The sequence below is a fragment of the Monodelphis domestica genome, chromosome 7 (genome assembly GCF_027887165.1).
Source record: "Monodelphis domestica isolate mMonDom1 chromosome 7, mMonDom1.pri, whole genome shotgun sequence".
Lineage (NCBI taxonomy): Eukaryota > Metazoa > Chordata > Mammalia > Didelphimorphia > Didelphidae > Monodelphis > Monodelphis domestica.
This window is the reverse complement of record NC_077233.1, coordinates 174,604,308-174,620,394: the sequence shown is the minus strand read 5'-3', so window position 1 is coordinate 174,620,394 and position 16,087 is coordinate 174,604,308. Positions and strand designations below refer to the sequence as shown.

Genomic DNA, 16,087 nt, shown 5'->3' with positions numbered 1-16,087 from the left:
GCTGCAATGAAGATCCAGTTGAGATTAGGTAATATTAATTTGTATGACACACAGTCATCTTGGTTAAATTATTTATTTCACCTCTATGAAGCAGAACATGAGTTAGAGAAAAGGGGGTGGATGTTGGGAATCATCCAGAGCTAGGGTTTGATAAAGGACATACAGAGAAAGTTCAAGGGTTTAGAAGATTAGATAGACAACTGGTGTGGAGATGAACTAGGAGGGTCTGGATTGAGAAGGCCTGGAAAAGGAAACCATAGAACTGTTTGTCTTGAACTGGAAGGATCTTTAGAAGTGCTTTAATCTCCTCATGTTACAGATTTGGAAACTGAGACCCAGAGATGTTTTAGTGACTCCCCCAAGGTCACTAAACTAATCACACGGTGACTCAACTCACCTAGTATAAGAGCAGAATTTGGGGGTGAAGAATGAGACAGAGGAGTGAGGTGGCATGGGTTACACCTGGTGCTGACGCCCTCAGAGACTGCATTGGGAGCTATAGTCTTGATCTGAACATCTGGGCAGGAAAACGCACAAGCCTCTTTACCTTTGTTTCTTCATCTGCAAAATTAGGCCCCTATCCAGCTCTAAGTCTATGTTCCTATGTTTCTGTAACCCTAAAACAATTCCTTTCAATAAGCAATCTTGGGGCAGTCTGGGACCAGGAGCCAGCAGTGCCAGGCTTGTGGGAGAGAGACCTGCCTCCCTCAGCCCCGCCCTCCCCTTCTAGGCCCCGCCCTCCTCAGCTCCCTCTCCTTCCCGCCAGCCTTTGCCCACTGTCGAACAGTCTCCACCCCGAGGTCTGAGGATGCGCACTTAGTTTCCTTCCTTGTCCCACCCCGCTGAGGGCCTGAGTAGGGGCACGTGACGGAACACCTGATCTCCATGGGCCGACCTAGATGGCGTCCTCCAGCGTGGCACTGCTCTTGCTAACCTTGGCTTTAGGGTCTCTGTTGCTCGTATGGTGGGCTCGGCGACGACCTCGGGGCCGGAGCGTGTGCGTAGTGGTGCTCGGAGACGTGGGCCGGAGTCCCCGGATGCAGTACCATGCGTTGTCCCTGGCCCGGCGCGGCTTCGACGTGGTCATGCTGGGGTACTGTGGTGAGTGCTCGATTTCCGGGGTGGCCAGATAAGGGTTAAAATCCTGGGAGATTTTCGCTTCTCTTCTCCTGAGACCAGGAAGTCCTTTAGTTCCTAGACCTGCTTCCAACTTTCTAGCTAGCCCCATACCACGACCGTCAGCCAAAGAGTACTCCTGTCACTCCAGGTGTGGATTTGCATTTGTGTGTTTCACTTTCACATAATTGAGGCTATTGTGCCAACCAGGGTACCGCACATCCGGCAAAAACCTTGCGCTTTCTTTGGCCATCACCCCTTCACTTAGAAGCAAATTAGAAATATTGGGTATCTGGGAGACTGAAGGGTCTATGCTGATTCCTCGACCTCCCTGCATACTTATCGACTTTAATTAAATAAATGTTTCTTTTAGCTCTACGGTTTATAGACCACTCTGTTAGATACTGAGGATTCAGGCAACATAGCCTTTTCTTTTAAGAACTTATAGTCCAGTGGAGAGGTTAACCATGTACACAAATAACGATAATAAAAGCTACAAAATGATTGAGTTAGGACAGGTCAAATAGAGTATTCCTGTACGTTGAGGGATTCGAGAACCTAGGGCTCATTTAGGGGAGGAGGAAGGGAACAGTTATCAGAAATCTTTTTGGAGGAGGTAGAGGTTGTGCTGGGCTTTGCTGGAAGGGAAGAATTTCGAAAAGTGGAAATGGAATCGGGGGTAGAGTGGAGTGGGGCAGAGATGTTTTAGATCTAGAAAACTGTACAGAGCCTCAAGACAAACACAGAAGTCAAGAGTGAGAAGTTCTGTGGTGTGTGAAAGCTAAGTAGCTTGAGGGAAGACTGGAAAGGTCAGAGTGCCATATTGGGGCACACTTGGAATACCAGACTATTTCTTCCAGTGTTAGTGTGTATGTGATCTCATCAATTTGAGTACCTCCATCAGTGCAGAATACAAACCTTTTATACCTTTGCATCTTGTTTAACTTGCTCAAGTCTTCCTATGAATTCTTGGCAAGGCCCCCACCTAATATACTGGGGACTTTTCCCTAGATCTCTTGACCTTGTATAAATAACCTAGAACAGCATGGAATAGTAGATAGAGAGCTAGTCTTGAAGCCAGGAAAACCAGTTTTTTGTTTGTTTTCAAAATTCCGATTTCAAAAATATTCCATTCTCTGACCTCAGTGCTTTAGGCTACTTGTAAGATTGTAAGTTGCTTTAAAGTTGCATATGAATTCATTAAGTGTATCTACCCTGAGGATACAAAGGAAAAAATACAGCTCATCCTCTCAAGCAGCTCGCGTTCTGATGGGGGAGAAAACATGCCCAAAAAATTGTACATATATGTACAATAAAATGGAAATATAAATTCAGAGGGAAGTCACTGGCTGTAGGGAGGAATGGGTAAGACCACCTATAGTAGGTGGGATTTGAGCTGAGTCATGACGTCTTGAAAATATATTTGAGGAGGAAAGAACATTAGAGTATGTGAAAGGAGTAATGTAAAAAAAAACTGGAAAGATAAAAGGGAGCCAGGGCTCTATAAGCCAAAGAGACTTTATGTTTGATCCTGGAGGCAACAGAGAAATGGGGAGAGATGTGTGATGGTCAAATCTCCACTTTTGAAAGAAGTGTTCAGCAGCTAAGTGAAGAATTGATTGGAGTAGGGAGAGAGGCACAGAGACCAACCAGAGGACTACTGCAATAGTATAGATTTTAAGTAATGAGGGATAACACCAGGCTGGTGTCTGAGTGAGTAGAAAGAAGAGGTGTTGTGGTGAAAGTAATTAATTGGAGGTGAGTGGGAGTGAGGAGTTGAGGATGACATCTATGTTTTGAACCTGGATAACTAGGAAGTGGTGGCACCCTTGAGAATAATAGGGAAGTTGGGTAAAGAGGAGAGTGTTGAAATAAGGATAATTTATTCTATTTGTGCATATATTGAATTGAAATACTTGTGAGTCATACAGTTTGAGATGTTTAGAATGCAACTGGAGATGCAAGACTGAGACTCAGGAGAGAAGTTAAATATGGATAAATAAATTTGAAAATATATCAAAATGATGATTGAACCCAAGGAATCTGATGTTATCTCAAAGAAAGATAGTATAATGGGAAAAGAAAAGGAAGCCTAAAATAGACCCTTGGGGGATACCTGTAGTTAGTAGAGGTAACCTGGATGAAGGTACAACTAAGGAAAAGGAGTTGTCAGGTTGGAGGAGAACCAGGAGAAACCATTGTTATGAAAATCTAGAGTAGAAAATATCAAGAAGATGGTTATCAAGAATGTCAAGAACTGCAGAGGTCTAGAAGGAAGAAGGATTAAGACATCACTGGTAACTTTGAATAGAGCAGATTCAAGTGAATGATGAGATCCAAAGCCAAGCTATAGAAGTGAGTGAGAGGAGAGGATTAGGAGATATAGATTGCAGGTGATTTTCTCAGAGAGTTTAGTCACAGAGGGGAGAATTTTAGGGTTTGGCTGTATTAAAAGGAAATTTTGGGGTGTTTTTTTAAAGATGGAAGAGGCATAAGTGCATTTGGAGGCAGCCAGTAAATAGGGAGAAATAGAAGATTAGTCAGAGGCTGGGAGTGTTAGAGGGAGCAATTTGAGAAGACATAATGGAATGGGATCACTTGTGCACATAGAGGAGTTCTATTCCTTAAGAAATGTCATCTATGTAAGATGGATGAAGGAGATAATATAAGTCTGAGGGGAAATGTCTGAATGGTGTGAGATAAGGAAGGGGGGAGAAGAAGTAGCTTTAAGTGAATAGCCTCCATTTTTCATTGAAGTGTGAGGCAATTTCCTGAGTTGAAAGATTTGGGGGAGGGAGTGCAGTAGGAAGCTTAAGAAAAAATGAAAAGGTTTGGAATAGTTGCTATGATGAATAGGATAGCACATTGATTAGGGAAGATAAAAGGATTACCTTGAGCACTGAGGGTCCAGATGATATTTAATGTAAATTTGTAGTGGATCCAGTCAGCAGAGTTTCATGATTTTCTCTAGTTTTATTTAGCAGCAAATGAATAGGAGCAAAGGCAGTGGATGATAGTAATAATCCCAGGTTGGGTGATAGAACAAGGGGACCAGAGACTTGAGCATAGCATAGCATAGCACTAGTTCACCAAGGAGTCATTATAGGAAAGAAGAGTGTGCCCATTTTTGGAGTGATGCCCTGGGAAAGAATTAGAGGTAATGATGAAGAAAAAGAACAAGGTTGGGGAACAAGGTAGAATGATAAAAGATTATGATTAAAAGGAATTTCAGAGCTCTTGTTCTTGAAAGTATAACACTTGTGGCTGATGACAAGATAAAAGTTATGTCCATTCCTGTGTGTAGTTGAAGAGGAGCAGAAGGAGTAGGCCATGGATATTGAGTAGATCTCAGTCTTTAAGGATCTTACCTTTTTTGTTGTGGCAGGGAGTGAACAACTTTTACATAGACAAATGTAATTCCTAGCATGTGGTATAAAACCTTTGCTTGTTGCTTGTTTTCAGTACATTGTTGAGCCATCTTTTTCTGACTTATTTCTCATTGATTATATCATTAACATGGCTTCTTCTGGGCATTTCTTTGTTAATATGTTGCAGCCTACTTAGTTCCACCATGGAATTCTTCATTGTCTTTTGGGTCACCTATAACATTAAATTGAAAGAGATCAATGATTCACCATGATCTATAGCCATACCATATCAGGGAAAGAATTTGGAACCCCAAACTTTTTTTAAATGAACATTTAAAAATTGTTTTTACATGTAATTGAAGGAAAATAAAATATTATTTTTAAAAAGTAATATTGATGTTAATAAATAAGATGGCCCTTTTTTTCCCCAAAGAGTAGTGTGAGGTCATTAAAAACAATTAACAATTTCCTAAATGCTATTTTGTTCTTGCTCAATTAAAAGTTTTTTCTTTTTCCTGCTCAGTTCTGGGTCTGGTTCTTTGTCCATTTGCAGTGTCTGTCTAAGATGTATGAACTAGTAGAGCAACAGTAGTGAACTAGTAGTATCAACAGTAAAAATGACTGAGTTTTCAAACTTTGGTAACTAAGAATAATAGTGCTACCAACTGGGGAGATTTGAGGAGATTAGATGGAACAATAGATTTTGGAGACAATAAAATTTTTGTTTTGGATGTGTTGATATGGAAATATTGGTAGCATGTATAGTGAAAGTTTCAGACAGGGAGCTAGAAATAATAGTCTGAAGCTTAGGGGGGAGTATTTGGCTTAGGTTGAGCCTGGAGTTCTGGGTTTGGAAGTCATCTGCATGCTTGCCTCATTGGACTTGACCATGACTCTTTCAGGTTCCAAACCTCATGATGAACTCTTAAGCAACAAGAAAATTCGTATTTTGTACTTGCCTGAAGTTAAGCGAATCCCAGGTGAGACATGTTCTTTTTTTTTTTTTATACAGATGGTAGGGTAAAAATTCAGGGAGAGCCATATTACATTTGATTCTTACAACTGTTCTTTGACTTTCAGTTGGTCCCCAGATATGTCAGTATGGTATAAAAGTTGTTATCCAGGCAGTACACCTTCTGTATGTCTTGCTTTTAAAGACTTGTCCAGTGGTCTACATTTTACTCCAGGTAAGGGTTAGCCAGTTCCTCATTTAAAATGTAACTTTACAACTTATCCTTCTCTTTACCTCCAGTAACTGGGGTTTCAAGGGATTATAGTTTTGTGGCATCCTTTTGCTTTGTTCCTATTTTGTCTTCTTCAGTATTTTGGCATAGCAGCATTATCTGTGGGACTTCATAATGATTAAGGGCTGAGCTTCCCTCATGGGTTATATATAAATTCTGAGATAAGGCCATAAGTGTGAAAATGATACCTTCTGGAGGTGGGGGTGGGGTGTCAGTAGTCCTCATGTGCTACCATGAAATCTCTTGACTTTAGGTGCTTTTTTTGATGTTGTTTCTGTCCTGCCATCTTGGTCAGTTTGCTCCCTCCCTAGTGGTCAGGGGTCTAAGCGTTGTGGCTATTCATGACAGTTTCCTACATCTTCTCTCTATATAAAGTTCAACAGTAAGATACTAGGAGTTTTCCTCTTTAGTCCGAGTGGCAGTTGTTTGAGTAATCTGTTCCCTGATCATGGGATCATTTTAAGTTGGGTTTGGGTTATGTGCAAGCCCTGCCCTTGGTTTCCTTGCCCTGTGCTCCAAAGTTTCTTGCTTTTGATTGTACTTTGTCTCTTTCACAGAATCCACCTGGCCTGCCCAGCATTGCTGTGTGTTGGGTTGTGTGTTGTCTTCGCAGGAGCAAGCTAGTCATTGACTGGCACAATTATGGCTATACCATCATGGGTCTGACACATGGCTTTGCCCACCCTCTTGTACAGCTAGCTAAGTGGTAAGAGGGCTAGGTAGGTCTTGGGACTGGATTTGAGTGAAGGGTGATAAATTAGGCACTGTAGACACAGCTGGAGGTTGACTAGGGAAAGAGCAATAGTGCAGAGAGAAATGGCAAAGTCAGCTTGTTGTGCTGCTGAGGGAGGAGAGTTATCAAAAAATCCTCTGTTCCAGAGCCCCAAAGCAGCATCTTCCCAATCCTGGATTGTTTCTCTGGGGAGTCAATGCCCAGTTACAGAGCTTGGATACTTGGTCATTGACTACCCATAAGTAGTCATGGCAGTGATGGATCAGGCCCTGACAAATGTTATTTCCCAGGTATGAAAAGCTCTGTGGCCGCCTGTCAGATCTAAACTTGTGTGTGACCAATGCAATGAGAGAAGACTTGGCAAAGAACTGGAATATACGGTATGTAAGGCCTCTGGACAGACAGGATTAGAAAGAAAGGGGAAAAGTTCATTGTATTGGGAACTATGTGCTCAATCATGCTTGCAAAGGACTTTGAAGAATAGGCACAAAGGTATGTTTACTAGTTATCTTAGGTTAGAGAAAATGCGGGCTAAGTAAAACCTTTCCTCATCCATTCAGATGATTTCATTTATCTTGAAACATCTCTGGAGGTTTTTCTGAAAAATTTTTGACTCTGATTTCTGAGTAGGAAGGAGAAAGGAAATGTCATTTTGTTGGGCTCTGTACTTCCTCTGTCCATCCCTGCTTTCTACTTCCTAGTCTTCTCCTTATAATTTCTCAATGATCTTGTTGCAGAGCAGTGACGGTCTATGACAAGCCAGCATCATTTTTTACCTGTACTCCACTAGAGAAACAGCATCATCTCTTCATGAAACTGGGCCACAGCTACTCTCCATTCAAAGCATGGTATGTCTCATGTATCCCAAGTATTTAGTTTGTTCTCTCACTTTACTCCCTGATCTTTACCATAGTTTTAATATGATTCAGGTAAGGTAAGAGTAATGTTTACGTTTCTCCTCCCTTGTCTTTGGGGCTTTTGATAACAAGAAAGTCTGTTGGTATTTTTCACCTGGGAGGATAAGGAAGCCTCTTGGCTTGAGTGCCTTTACCAGGACCTCTGTGTGGAGGAACTGCTCTGATTGCAATTGTATAGGGTGGTGAACCAACTTGTCTGGTTTCTTAGGGCTCCATGCACTTCAAGGAAATGCTGATCTGATATTTAACATCTGATAATTTCCTTATCTCTGTCTCTGTTTGTTTAGCACCAAGCCCTTGGACCCAATCTTTGAGAGATCTGCATTCACAGAGCTCAATACTAGGAGCAGGAAAGTGCTACAACTTGATGGGCGACCAGCTTTGCTGGTCAGCAGCACGAGCTGGACAGGTCTTGAGGTCTCTTTGAACTAGACACTTTGGACATTATACTGTTGTCTCTAAGAACTTGTTGTACTGAAGGCTTTTGTGGGGGGCTACTTCCCATTGTACCATTATTACATGTTTGAGCATAAATAGTATTATAGTTACTATATTCTATATTATAGTTACAAGGATCACTGGGTTAGGAATGAAGAGAAACACTATACTTCAGGAGTGCAAGAGCAGCATCTTTTTAGGGCTCCATCCTGGACTGCTACCCATAAAGCACAAGTGAGAGAAGTGACATTAAGAAATGACTCTAGGGGCAGCTGGGTGGCTCAGTGGATTGAGAGTCAGACCTAGAGATGGGAGGTCTTAGGTTCAAATCTGGCCTCAGACACTTCCCAGCTGTCACTTAATCCCCATTGCCTAGCCCTTACCACTCTTCTGCCTTGGAACCAATACACAGGGTTGACTCCAAGACAGAAAGTAAGGGTTAAAAAAAAAGAAATGACCTTGATCTGATTAATGCTGTTTTTGTTTCTGGTTTCAGAAGATGAAGATTTCTCCATCTTGCTGAAAGCTTTAGCAAGTAGGTGTGTTTTTATGATCCGTGGGTGTCAATTTGTCTAGGACTGTTTAAACAATGCTATTCTTGGTTCCCTTTCCATCACTTTACCCTTTGGCGGTAGTTGTTGAAGGCTGGGCTGGTGACCAAGCCAGGTATGAACAGAACTGCCCTTCTCTTTGTCTTATTGAGCTATTTGGCTCTGGACCTTTGAGGTTACTTCAGGAGCTAGAATCTCAGATGTCAAACGATTTGAATCATAGGCTCAAAATCAAGTAAATGTTCCAGCCTCTCCCCTTCAATAGATCTAATTCAATGTGACCTAATGCATGTGATATAGTCAGTCATGGTCAGAAAGGGGCTGGTGACCAGGGTTGACATTTTGCCTTCTTGACTTTAGAGCCTGACTCCTCCCTTTTCCTACTGACACATTCTCTGCTTTTGAATCAGCAGAGCAGCTACATTGCTCTCTACTTGCAAGGTTTCCCCAAAACCCAGTTTGTTTCCTCCCATGTCTCCTTTCTAAGTTCTTGTCCCTTCTTAGGAAAGAGCAATCTTAAGGAGTAGAAGAACCAAACTAATATCTGGGATTTAGGTTTCTTCTGGACTGTGGTTTCTTCTTGTTGGTTGGGAGGCCTAATGTTTCATTCACCTCTTTTTGCTTCAAATACCTGATTGTGCTTGTTCATTCTATAGAGTTTGAACAATGGATCGTTGATGGAGAAAACCTGCCTTCTCTCATCTGTGTGATAACAGGTGCCTTGTGTTTACTTGTGTCCTTATCCCTGGGCATAGTAAATGTCAGTCAGGCAGCATTTAAAATTACATGCCTAACAGACAAGTTCTTTTAGGTGCTATTTCAAAAAATTCATCTTGTACTTAAAAGGGATTAGTTATTTCCCCTTTGGGATGCCTGACCAATCTTTAATCTGCCCCCATTCTGACTAATGATAGTGAGATGGAGGGAATAGGGAGCTGGCTTGACTAGTGAGTCAGCCTCTTGAATTTCTTGAGGTTCTTTGAGCTTTTAATCTTATTTATGAATTGAAGCAAAGAAGGATTCTGACTTGGAATACAAAACTGAAGCCCACAGAGGAATAAATTTCTATGTGGACTATTTATTTCCAATGTAGGGTTGCTATATGAAAGTTGAAGGTTACTAAAGTTTGGGGATTTGTTTGTAAGTAATAGGGAGAGATTGAAGAGATGACTTCATTTTCCTGTTCATCGAAGGTAAAGGTCCTCTTAAAGAGCATTATGGCCAAATCATCAGCCAACTGTGCCTGAAGCACATTCAGATCTGCACACCATGGTTGGAAGCTGAAGATTACCCTTTGCTTCTTGGTAAGAACAGCCTATAGAGAATAGGCTTGCCCTGTAAATGGAAAGACACTTAGAGATTATGAACTTGTGAGTCACTAAGCAGGAGGCTAAGTGAGAGTAAATAGACCCTTTCTAAAATTTAGGGAATAGATGGGGGTGGGGGTAAGAGACTGAACTCAAGTAAAAAAAGTAAAAGAGTCCCCTTAAGGATTGATTGTTTTATCCTTCTTCCCCTCCATTTGGTAGGATCAGCAGATCTTGGGGTCTGCCTCCACAAATCCTCTAGTGGCTTGGATCTTCCCATGAAGGTGGTGGATATGTTTGGTTGCTGCTTACCAGTTTGTGCATTACATTTCCAGTGGTAATTACATTTCTGTGTTACAAAGTAAAGGGTGATGGCTTTCTGAAACTTTCTCGAGAGATGCTAGAAGTTCGTTACCTCTTACAGTACCAGAACCATTTCTGTTGATTTAGAGCATCTGTAGGTGAACTGAACTCCAGATGCAATCTGAGCCTGTCACTGTTTTAAAGTCAAGGTACCTGTATGGAGTATAAACACTAATGTGGCTGAACCTGTCTTTGTGGGTTGACTTTTCCCTTTATCAGATTCATAGTAGAATGAACCAATAAAAAAGAGATTTTCCTCATTCTCTTTGCCTTAGAGTAGTGAATCATTTCAGGGTGGTTGCAGTGCTCCTTTGTTTCATCTTCCAAGGCTGATTAGTTCTTTCTTTATTCTTTTTTGCAGTTTACACGAACTTGTGAAACATGAAGAAAATGGCCTGGTTTTTGTGGATTCTGAGCAGCTCGCTGCTCAGCTGAAGGTGGAGATGTTTGGCTTTGACTCTAGAGCTCCATTGCAATTACCCCTCATCCTAGTCTTAAATCTTATTTGCTCATGGCATTTTGGGTGGGAATGGTGCAAGGAAAGCTAGGTTTCTTGGGTCTCACTCCCTGATGAGGAAAGGGAAAAGAGGCTAATAATTAGCATGATGTGGTATGGTCTTCATCTTTTCTTTCTCTTTTCTAGATGCTCTTCTCAGAATTTTCCAGACCTGATAACAAACTGAACCAATTCAGAAAAACCCTTAAGGAATCCAAACAGTTGCACTGGGACGAGAGTTGGGAACAGAATGTTTTCCCATTATTGACTCACACTTGAACACTTTGGCTAAAAACTCAATTTCAATAAACATCTTTTAAGTAAGAATTTACCTCAGGACACCTTGCTAGGGTTCTGGAAATACAAATTATGAAGAATTACATTCCTGTTTTAAGTAATACTAGTTTTACAGAGGGAAGAAACATGTACACCCAACTAATACCTTAGGAAATGATTAAATACATAGGAGAGGTCAAAGAATATCTTGAGATTCAGAGAGGAAGGAATTCTTGCTGAGGGGATTTTGGGAAAGTTTCATGGAAGAAACATTTGAACTAGGCTATGACAAATCCCAATACCTTACATGCATGTAACACTTGAAGATTCCCAAAGTCAAAGCAACAATAAGCAGGATAAGAGGTAGGTAGGAACCTGAACTATAGTAGTAGGAATGGAAAGAAGAGGTGACCAATATTTTGGGAAGTGAGATTCAGAGATGACTGAAGATTTAAGCTGGGAAAAAAATTTGTAAAACTTCATATATTGGGGAGGGGTGGTGGTGGCAGTAGCTGGGTAGCTCAGTGGATTGAGAGCCAGGCCTAGGAACAGGGAGGTCCTTGGTTCAAATTTGACCTCAGACACTAGCTATGTGACCCTGGGCAAAGCACTTAACCCTCATTGCCTAGCCCTTACCAAATTTCTGCTTTAGAACCAATACATAAGCAGGAAATAAGAGTTTAAAAAAAAAAAACTTCATATACAGGGGAAAAACAGATGGAAGAATGGGTTGGGGCAACACAAGTTTCATTTTACTTGGGTTTTTTTTGTTTGTTTTTAAAAATAGTTTATTTTCTTGGAATACCTCTTAACCTCTTCCCCCAAGCCCAACTGAACAATAAAATAAAAATCTTCATAACAAATATACATTGTCAAGCAAAACAAAATCACCATATCTAAAAATTGTATGCCTTATTCTGCATCTACAGTCCATCACCTTGTTATTCAAGGTAGGTAACATGCTTCATCCTATGTAAAATGAAACAGGAAGCCAAAAAGAGCTGCAAAATTCTTCAGCTTAATTTACCTCCATCAGAACAATCTAGATTTCTTGGTGATGTTCTAGACCCAAATGAGTTTTACTTTATTTAAAAATATTTTCCAAGGTTGAAAGATTTGCTATATCTGTAAAAATTGTGACAAATATCCATCAGTTCATAGGTTTTTTTTTATGTCATACAGCAACTTATGTGAAATGATTGTGGGTTTGTTTATTATTGTGAATTTGGGGGACTTTGGTTCTTTGAATGTACATTATCTTCTGTTTTGCTGTTTTATTCTGAAAATTGTGCAATATAGTATCTCATTTTTATTTTTTCTCCTTTTGTCTTTGAAGCACATGTCAACAGTATTGAGATTTTTCTTTCATTTTTTTAAATTTTGCAGTAATATGTTTAAAATACATTTGTTCTTATATTTATGCATACCCAATAGATTATAAAAATGATGCCATTGATTGTTTTAAAAAATTATGAGACTTTGCTTGATGATTTTGTCCGATTCCAGGAGAAGGGAATACAAAAAGAGCCATTGCATAGTGCCAGTCCCAATGAGATCGATGAAATTTTGAGCCAAGACAAGAGGACTAGAACTTGTTTGGGGTTCGAGGTTGCGGCTGTTTTTAATGAAGTGCTGCACTTTGAGATGAGAAAACCTGAGTTTAGGTTCTGCCTGAGACACTCCCTAGCTAGATGATCCCGATTAGTCACTTATTCTTTAAAAATGTTGATAATAATAGCACCTATCTTAAAGGGTCATTATAAAGATCAAATGCTTTAATGTGTGGAAGACTGAAAACTTTAAAGCACTATATAAATACTAGCTGTTATTATGAATTGTTTGTTTTTTTTATGTCTTTGGGCTGTGACAAGAGGTTCATTTTAGACACTGATTTTGAAATACTTTCCAAAAACTTGAAAATTTGGTTCTGGAAAGCTTGAAGTCAAAATTCAGAATCTTAAAGACTGAAATAAATCAGGTGTACTGTTAAAATGCCGGGGGGGGGGGGGGCAATGTTCATGGTTTCTGTATGAGAAATACTTGATTTTCACTCCTTTTCAGTTCCTGGATTTACAGAGAATTGCAACAACTACACATCCTGTTAACTTTCCTTAGAAGGAAATAATTGGTCCCATGATTCAATTCAAGTTTTATACAGGAGCTCTAAAATATAATTTTCCCATCATAATTAATCTATAATTTAGCCTTGAAATATTTACACATTCTACATCAAAAATCTTAGAATTACCATCTGAATTTTTTCCATATAAAAACAATTTATGATTATGACTAGGAAGTTTCTGCCATTCAATTCCAACAGTGCCTAGGAAAAAAAAATAGAAAATGTCTTAGTACACAGTGCTTCCAGGATATGGATTTAGAAGGAGGCATTCATGAAGGGCTCAGAATAGAACTGGATGCTTTGTACTTGTCATCCATATTATGTATTAACACCAGTTCAAAACTTAAAAGATTTCCTTAAGCTGTTAGAACATCAGATTCTGACCCATTCAGATTTTTTTGTTCCTAATAAAATGATAAATTGATTTGTATAATATGTATCAATACTTTGTTGGGAATTCTTAATTTAGGAGTAGAAATGTGAGTAGGGAAAATCTAATTTCCTGATGCTATTGAATTTTAGCAAAAATCCACCATAGAAGAGAACCATTACCGAATTCATTAATTATGTTTATACTTTCAAGGTTTGTTATTTGTATAAGGCCTTCTACCTTGAGAGGATTCTAGCACATGGAAGTATTTTTTAAAACTATTCCTAGTAAGGTATTTGTGGATATGCAAACATGTTCATTTATTAATGGTTGCAATGACAATAGAAACAATTATTTGTGGGAATAGGATTTTTAAAACCAAGTATGCCAATTATTGCTTCTTGCTGTTGGCTATGGAAACCTAAAAACAAACAAGATCTGTTTCTTAACAATAATCATTTGAGGGCGCATCTGGGTGGCTCAGTGGATTGAGAGACCCAGAGATGGGAGGTCCTGGGTTCAAATCTGATCTCAGACACTTCCTAGCTGTGTGACCCTGGGCAAGTCACTTAACCTAACCCCCATTGCCTAGCCCTTCCACTCTTCTGCCTTGGAGCCAGTACTCCAAGATGGAAGGTAAGGGTTAAAAAAAATTTTTTTTGGCTGTTGTGCCTGAGCCATCAGATATGCCAGAAGGATGGGGGGAGGGGGGGGCTGGGGAATATTCTATAAAATAATAAATTTATATTTAGCTTTCAGACTTTACGGGGGGAAGAAATTAAGAAATTTTTGAAAATTTAATGTCTAATTCAATTTTGGAGCAGAATTTATTTTACTTGGATAAATCATTTTTTGAAAAATGAAACAACTCAAGTATATACAAATTTCCCTTTTTCATTCTTGGCACCAGCCCCTGACATTAGTACCAGCTACCACCATTCTGGGAGTTAATTTCTTGTTGCCAGAAGCAACTGCTACCAATACTAAATTCTGTCAGTGAGTCATTGGCGTCAGCCTATTCTTTTTCTCTTAACTTCAGGGTTCCTTGCTTTACTTTCTCAAAGTCCAATTTGTACATATCTAGTACAGGCTTTGATCTACTTAAGGAAAACAAGCAGACTAAAGGAAGACTCACCTCCATTTAATTGTACTTATTGAGCTCCATTTTGAACAACTGTTAAGTGTCGGGGTTCCATATTATACCTATGGAGATCTGTGATCCTCCAGGTAGCTTTTGCAGCACTCCAGTAAGGGAGAGGATGATTTCTAGATCAGATAGCACCCTTGCAATAAGAAACTCAGATAATTCACTTCTCTTTTAAGTTTATTACTTACAAATAGAACTGTTAGGGGCATTCTTGACTTATGAAACAAAGCTAGAGCCTAGAAAATGCAGCTGTTGCATTCATTTTATGCTTCCTTAGGTTGGAGGAAAATTACTCTGATTAAAATGGAATAATCCAGGTGAAAAGTTTATTTTCAAGCTTCTAAAAGGTACTACAGAAAGAGTATCTCGGGCAATGATTTGTGTCCTTGGTGGGGAGATGGGGAAGTATATATAGCCCACTGGTCAATATAAAAGATGCTTAAAGAAGCAAACTTGACTTATACTTAACCATTTCTGTTTTTTAACATTGGTATAGTCAAAAACCCACTAGGTTTGGAATAATTGGAGGACCTGTATTTGAATCAGTTCTGCTGCTTACCATCTTATACCTTAGGAACAACTCATTAATATCCCTGTCCCCCATAAGACTTTGAAAATGGCTAGCTATGTCAGCATAAGCAAGTCATATGTTCATTTTACCGGGAGTAAACCAAGACTTGAAGAGGTTAATACATGTATTATTTACCCAAATGGGATTGCTGTGCAGAAAGCACTTTCTAAGTGAGAATTATTGCTCTCTTTAGGAAGCAGAAGAAATCTAAGAAGTTAAAATAGGAAGGGAACATGTTTTTCATGTTCTCTGGGGAAGATAGACTGTGGAGGAATGGTTGCCAGATTTTTTTTTTCAATAAGGCCCAAGAGTAATAAGTAGTGAACTGCTAGTCTCAAAGGAAGGTGAAAAGCAAGATACAATCCTGCTGAAATGGTGATCTAAAAATTCCTCTAATCAACCATGACCTGGTTAAAGGGGTAGATTTTCTGCTAGGAGCTCTAGGACATTTGATATCAAGAGAGATATTTGGACCATTAACTGTCCATTCCCTTCCTGAACAAAACCAGAGGTCATTCACCTGATAGATACATTTATGAAAGGAATTTGTATAACTAACCTAAAATGAGGATTTGTTTAGTAATTCATAGGTACCAATGGTAACAGTCCCTTGTATTTGTTTTACTCTGGAGAGTTAAAATTTCAAACATTTAATCATGTTTTCCTGTTAACAGTTTCTACTATTGCATCCCTTCTCCCTTAATCTGGGAGGTAAATCTAGCTATATTCCTCATCTCCAACCCAATCTGTCTTGGTCATTACCTGCTGCAATAATGACATCTGGCTGGTGTAAACCTTAAAATTTCTTAGACTTATAAATGTTGGAAATTTCACCATTGGGAAATTTCATACTTGAAAAATTTCCTACTGATAGTGGGAACTCTATTGGAATGTGAACCCCATTGGCATGGGAGGTTCCTCCTCCTCCCTTCTTAAGAATTACTTTAGGACAGAAACCTTTTGCTAAACAATGGAAAGGGCTTTGACCTATGCTTAAGCATAGAACAGGAAGTTCTTTGAGTCATGATTGATTTTAGAATTGATACAATCTCCACCCTACTCAGTCCT

The 16,087-nt window shown here is 39.5% G+C and overlaps 1 protein-coding gene across 1 annotated transcript; it reads left to right on the top strand.

Annotated features, from left to right (window-relative positions):
• Nucleotides 1-788: 788 nt before the first annotated feature.
• ALG1 (ALG1 chitobiosyldiphosphodolichol beta-mannosyltransferase) lies at nucleotides 789-12,644 on the top strand. The gene is made up of 13 exons (XM_001377199.5): nucleotides 789-1,101; nucleotides 5,387-5,464; nucleotides 5,565-5,671; nucleotides 6,286-6,434; nucleotides 6,752-6,841; nucleotides 7,199-7,309; nucleotides 7,666-7,787; nucleotides 8,313-8,351; nucleotides 9,024-9,083; nucleotides 9,561-9,671; nucleotides 9,897-10,011; nucleotides 10,399-10,474; nucleotides 10,681-12,644. The coding sequence occupies exons 1-13, from the start codon at nucleotides 900-902 to the stop codon at nucleotides 10,810-10,812; spliced, it is 1,392 nt and encodes a 463-aa protein (XP_001377236.2). The 5' UTR covers nucleotides 789-899; the 3' UTR covers nucleotides 10,813-12,644.
• Nucleotides 12,645-16,087: the final 3,443 nt, after the last annotated feature.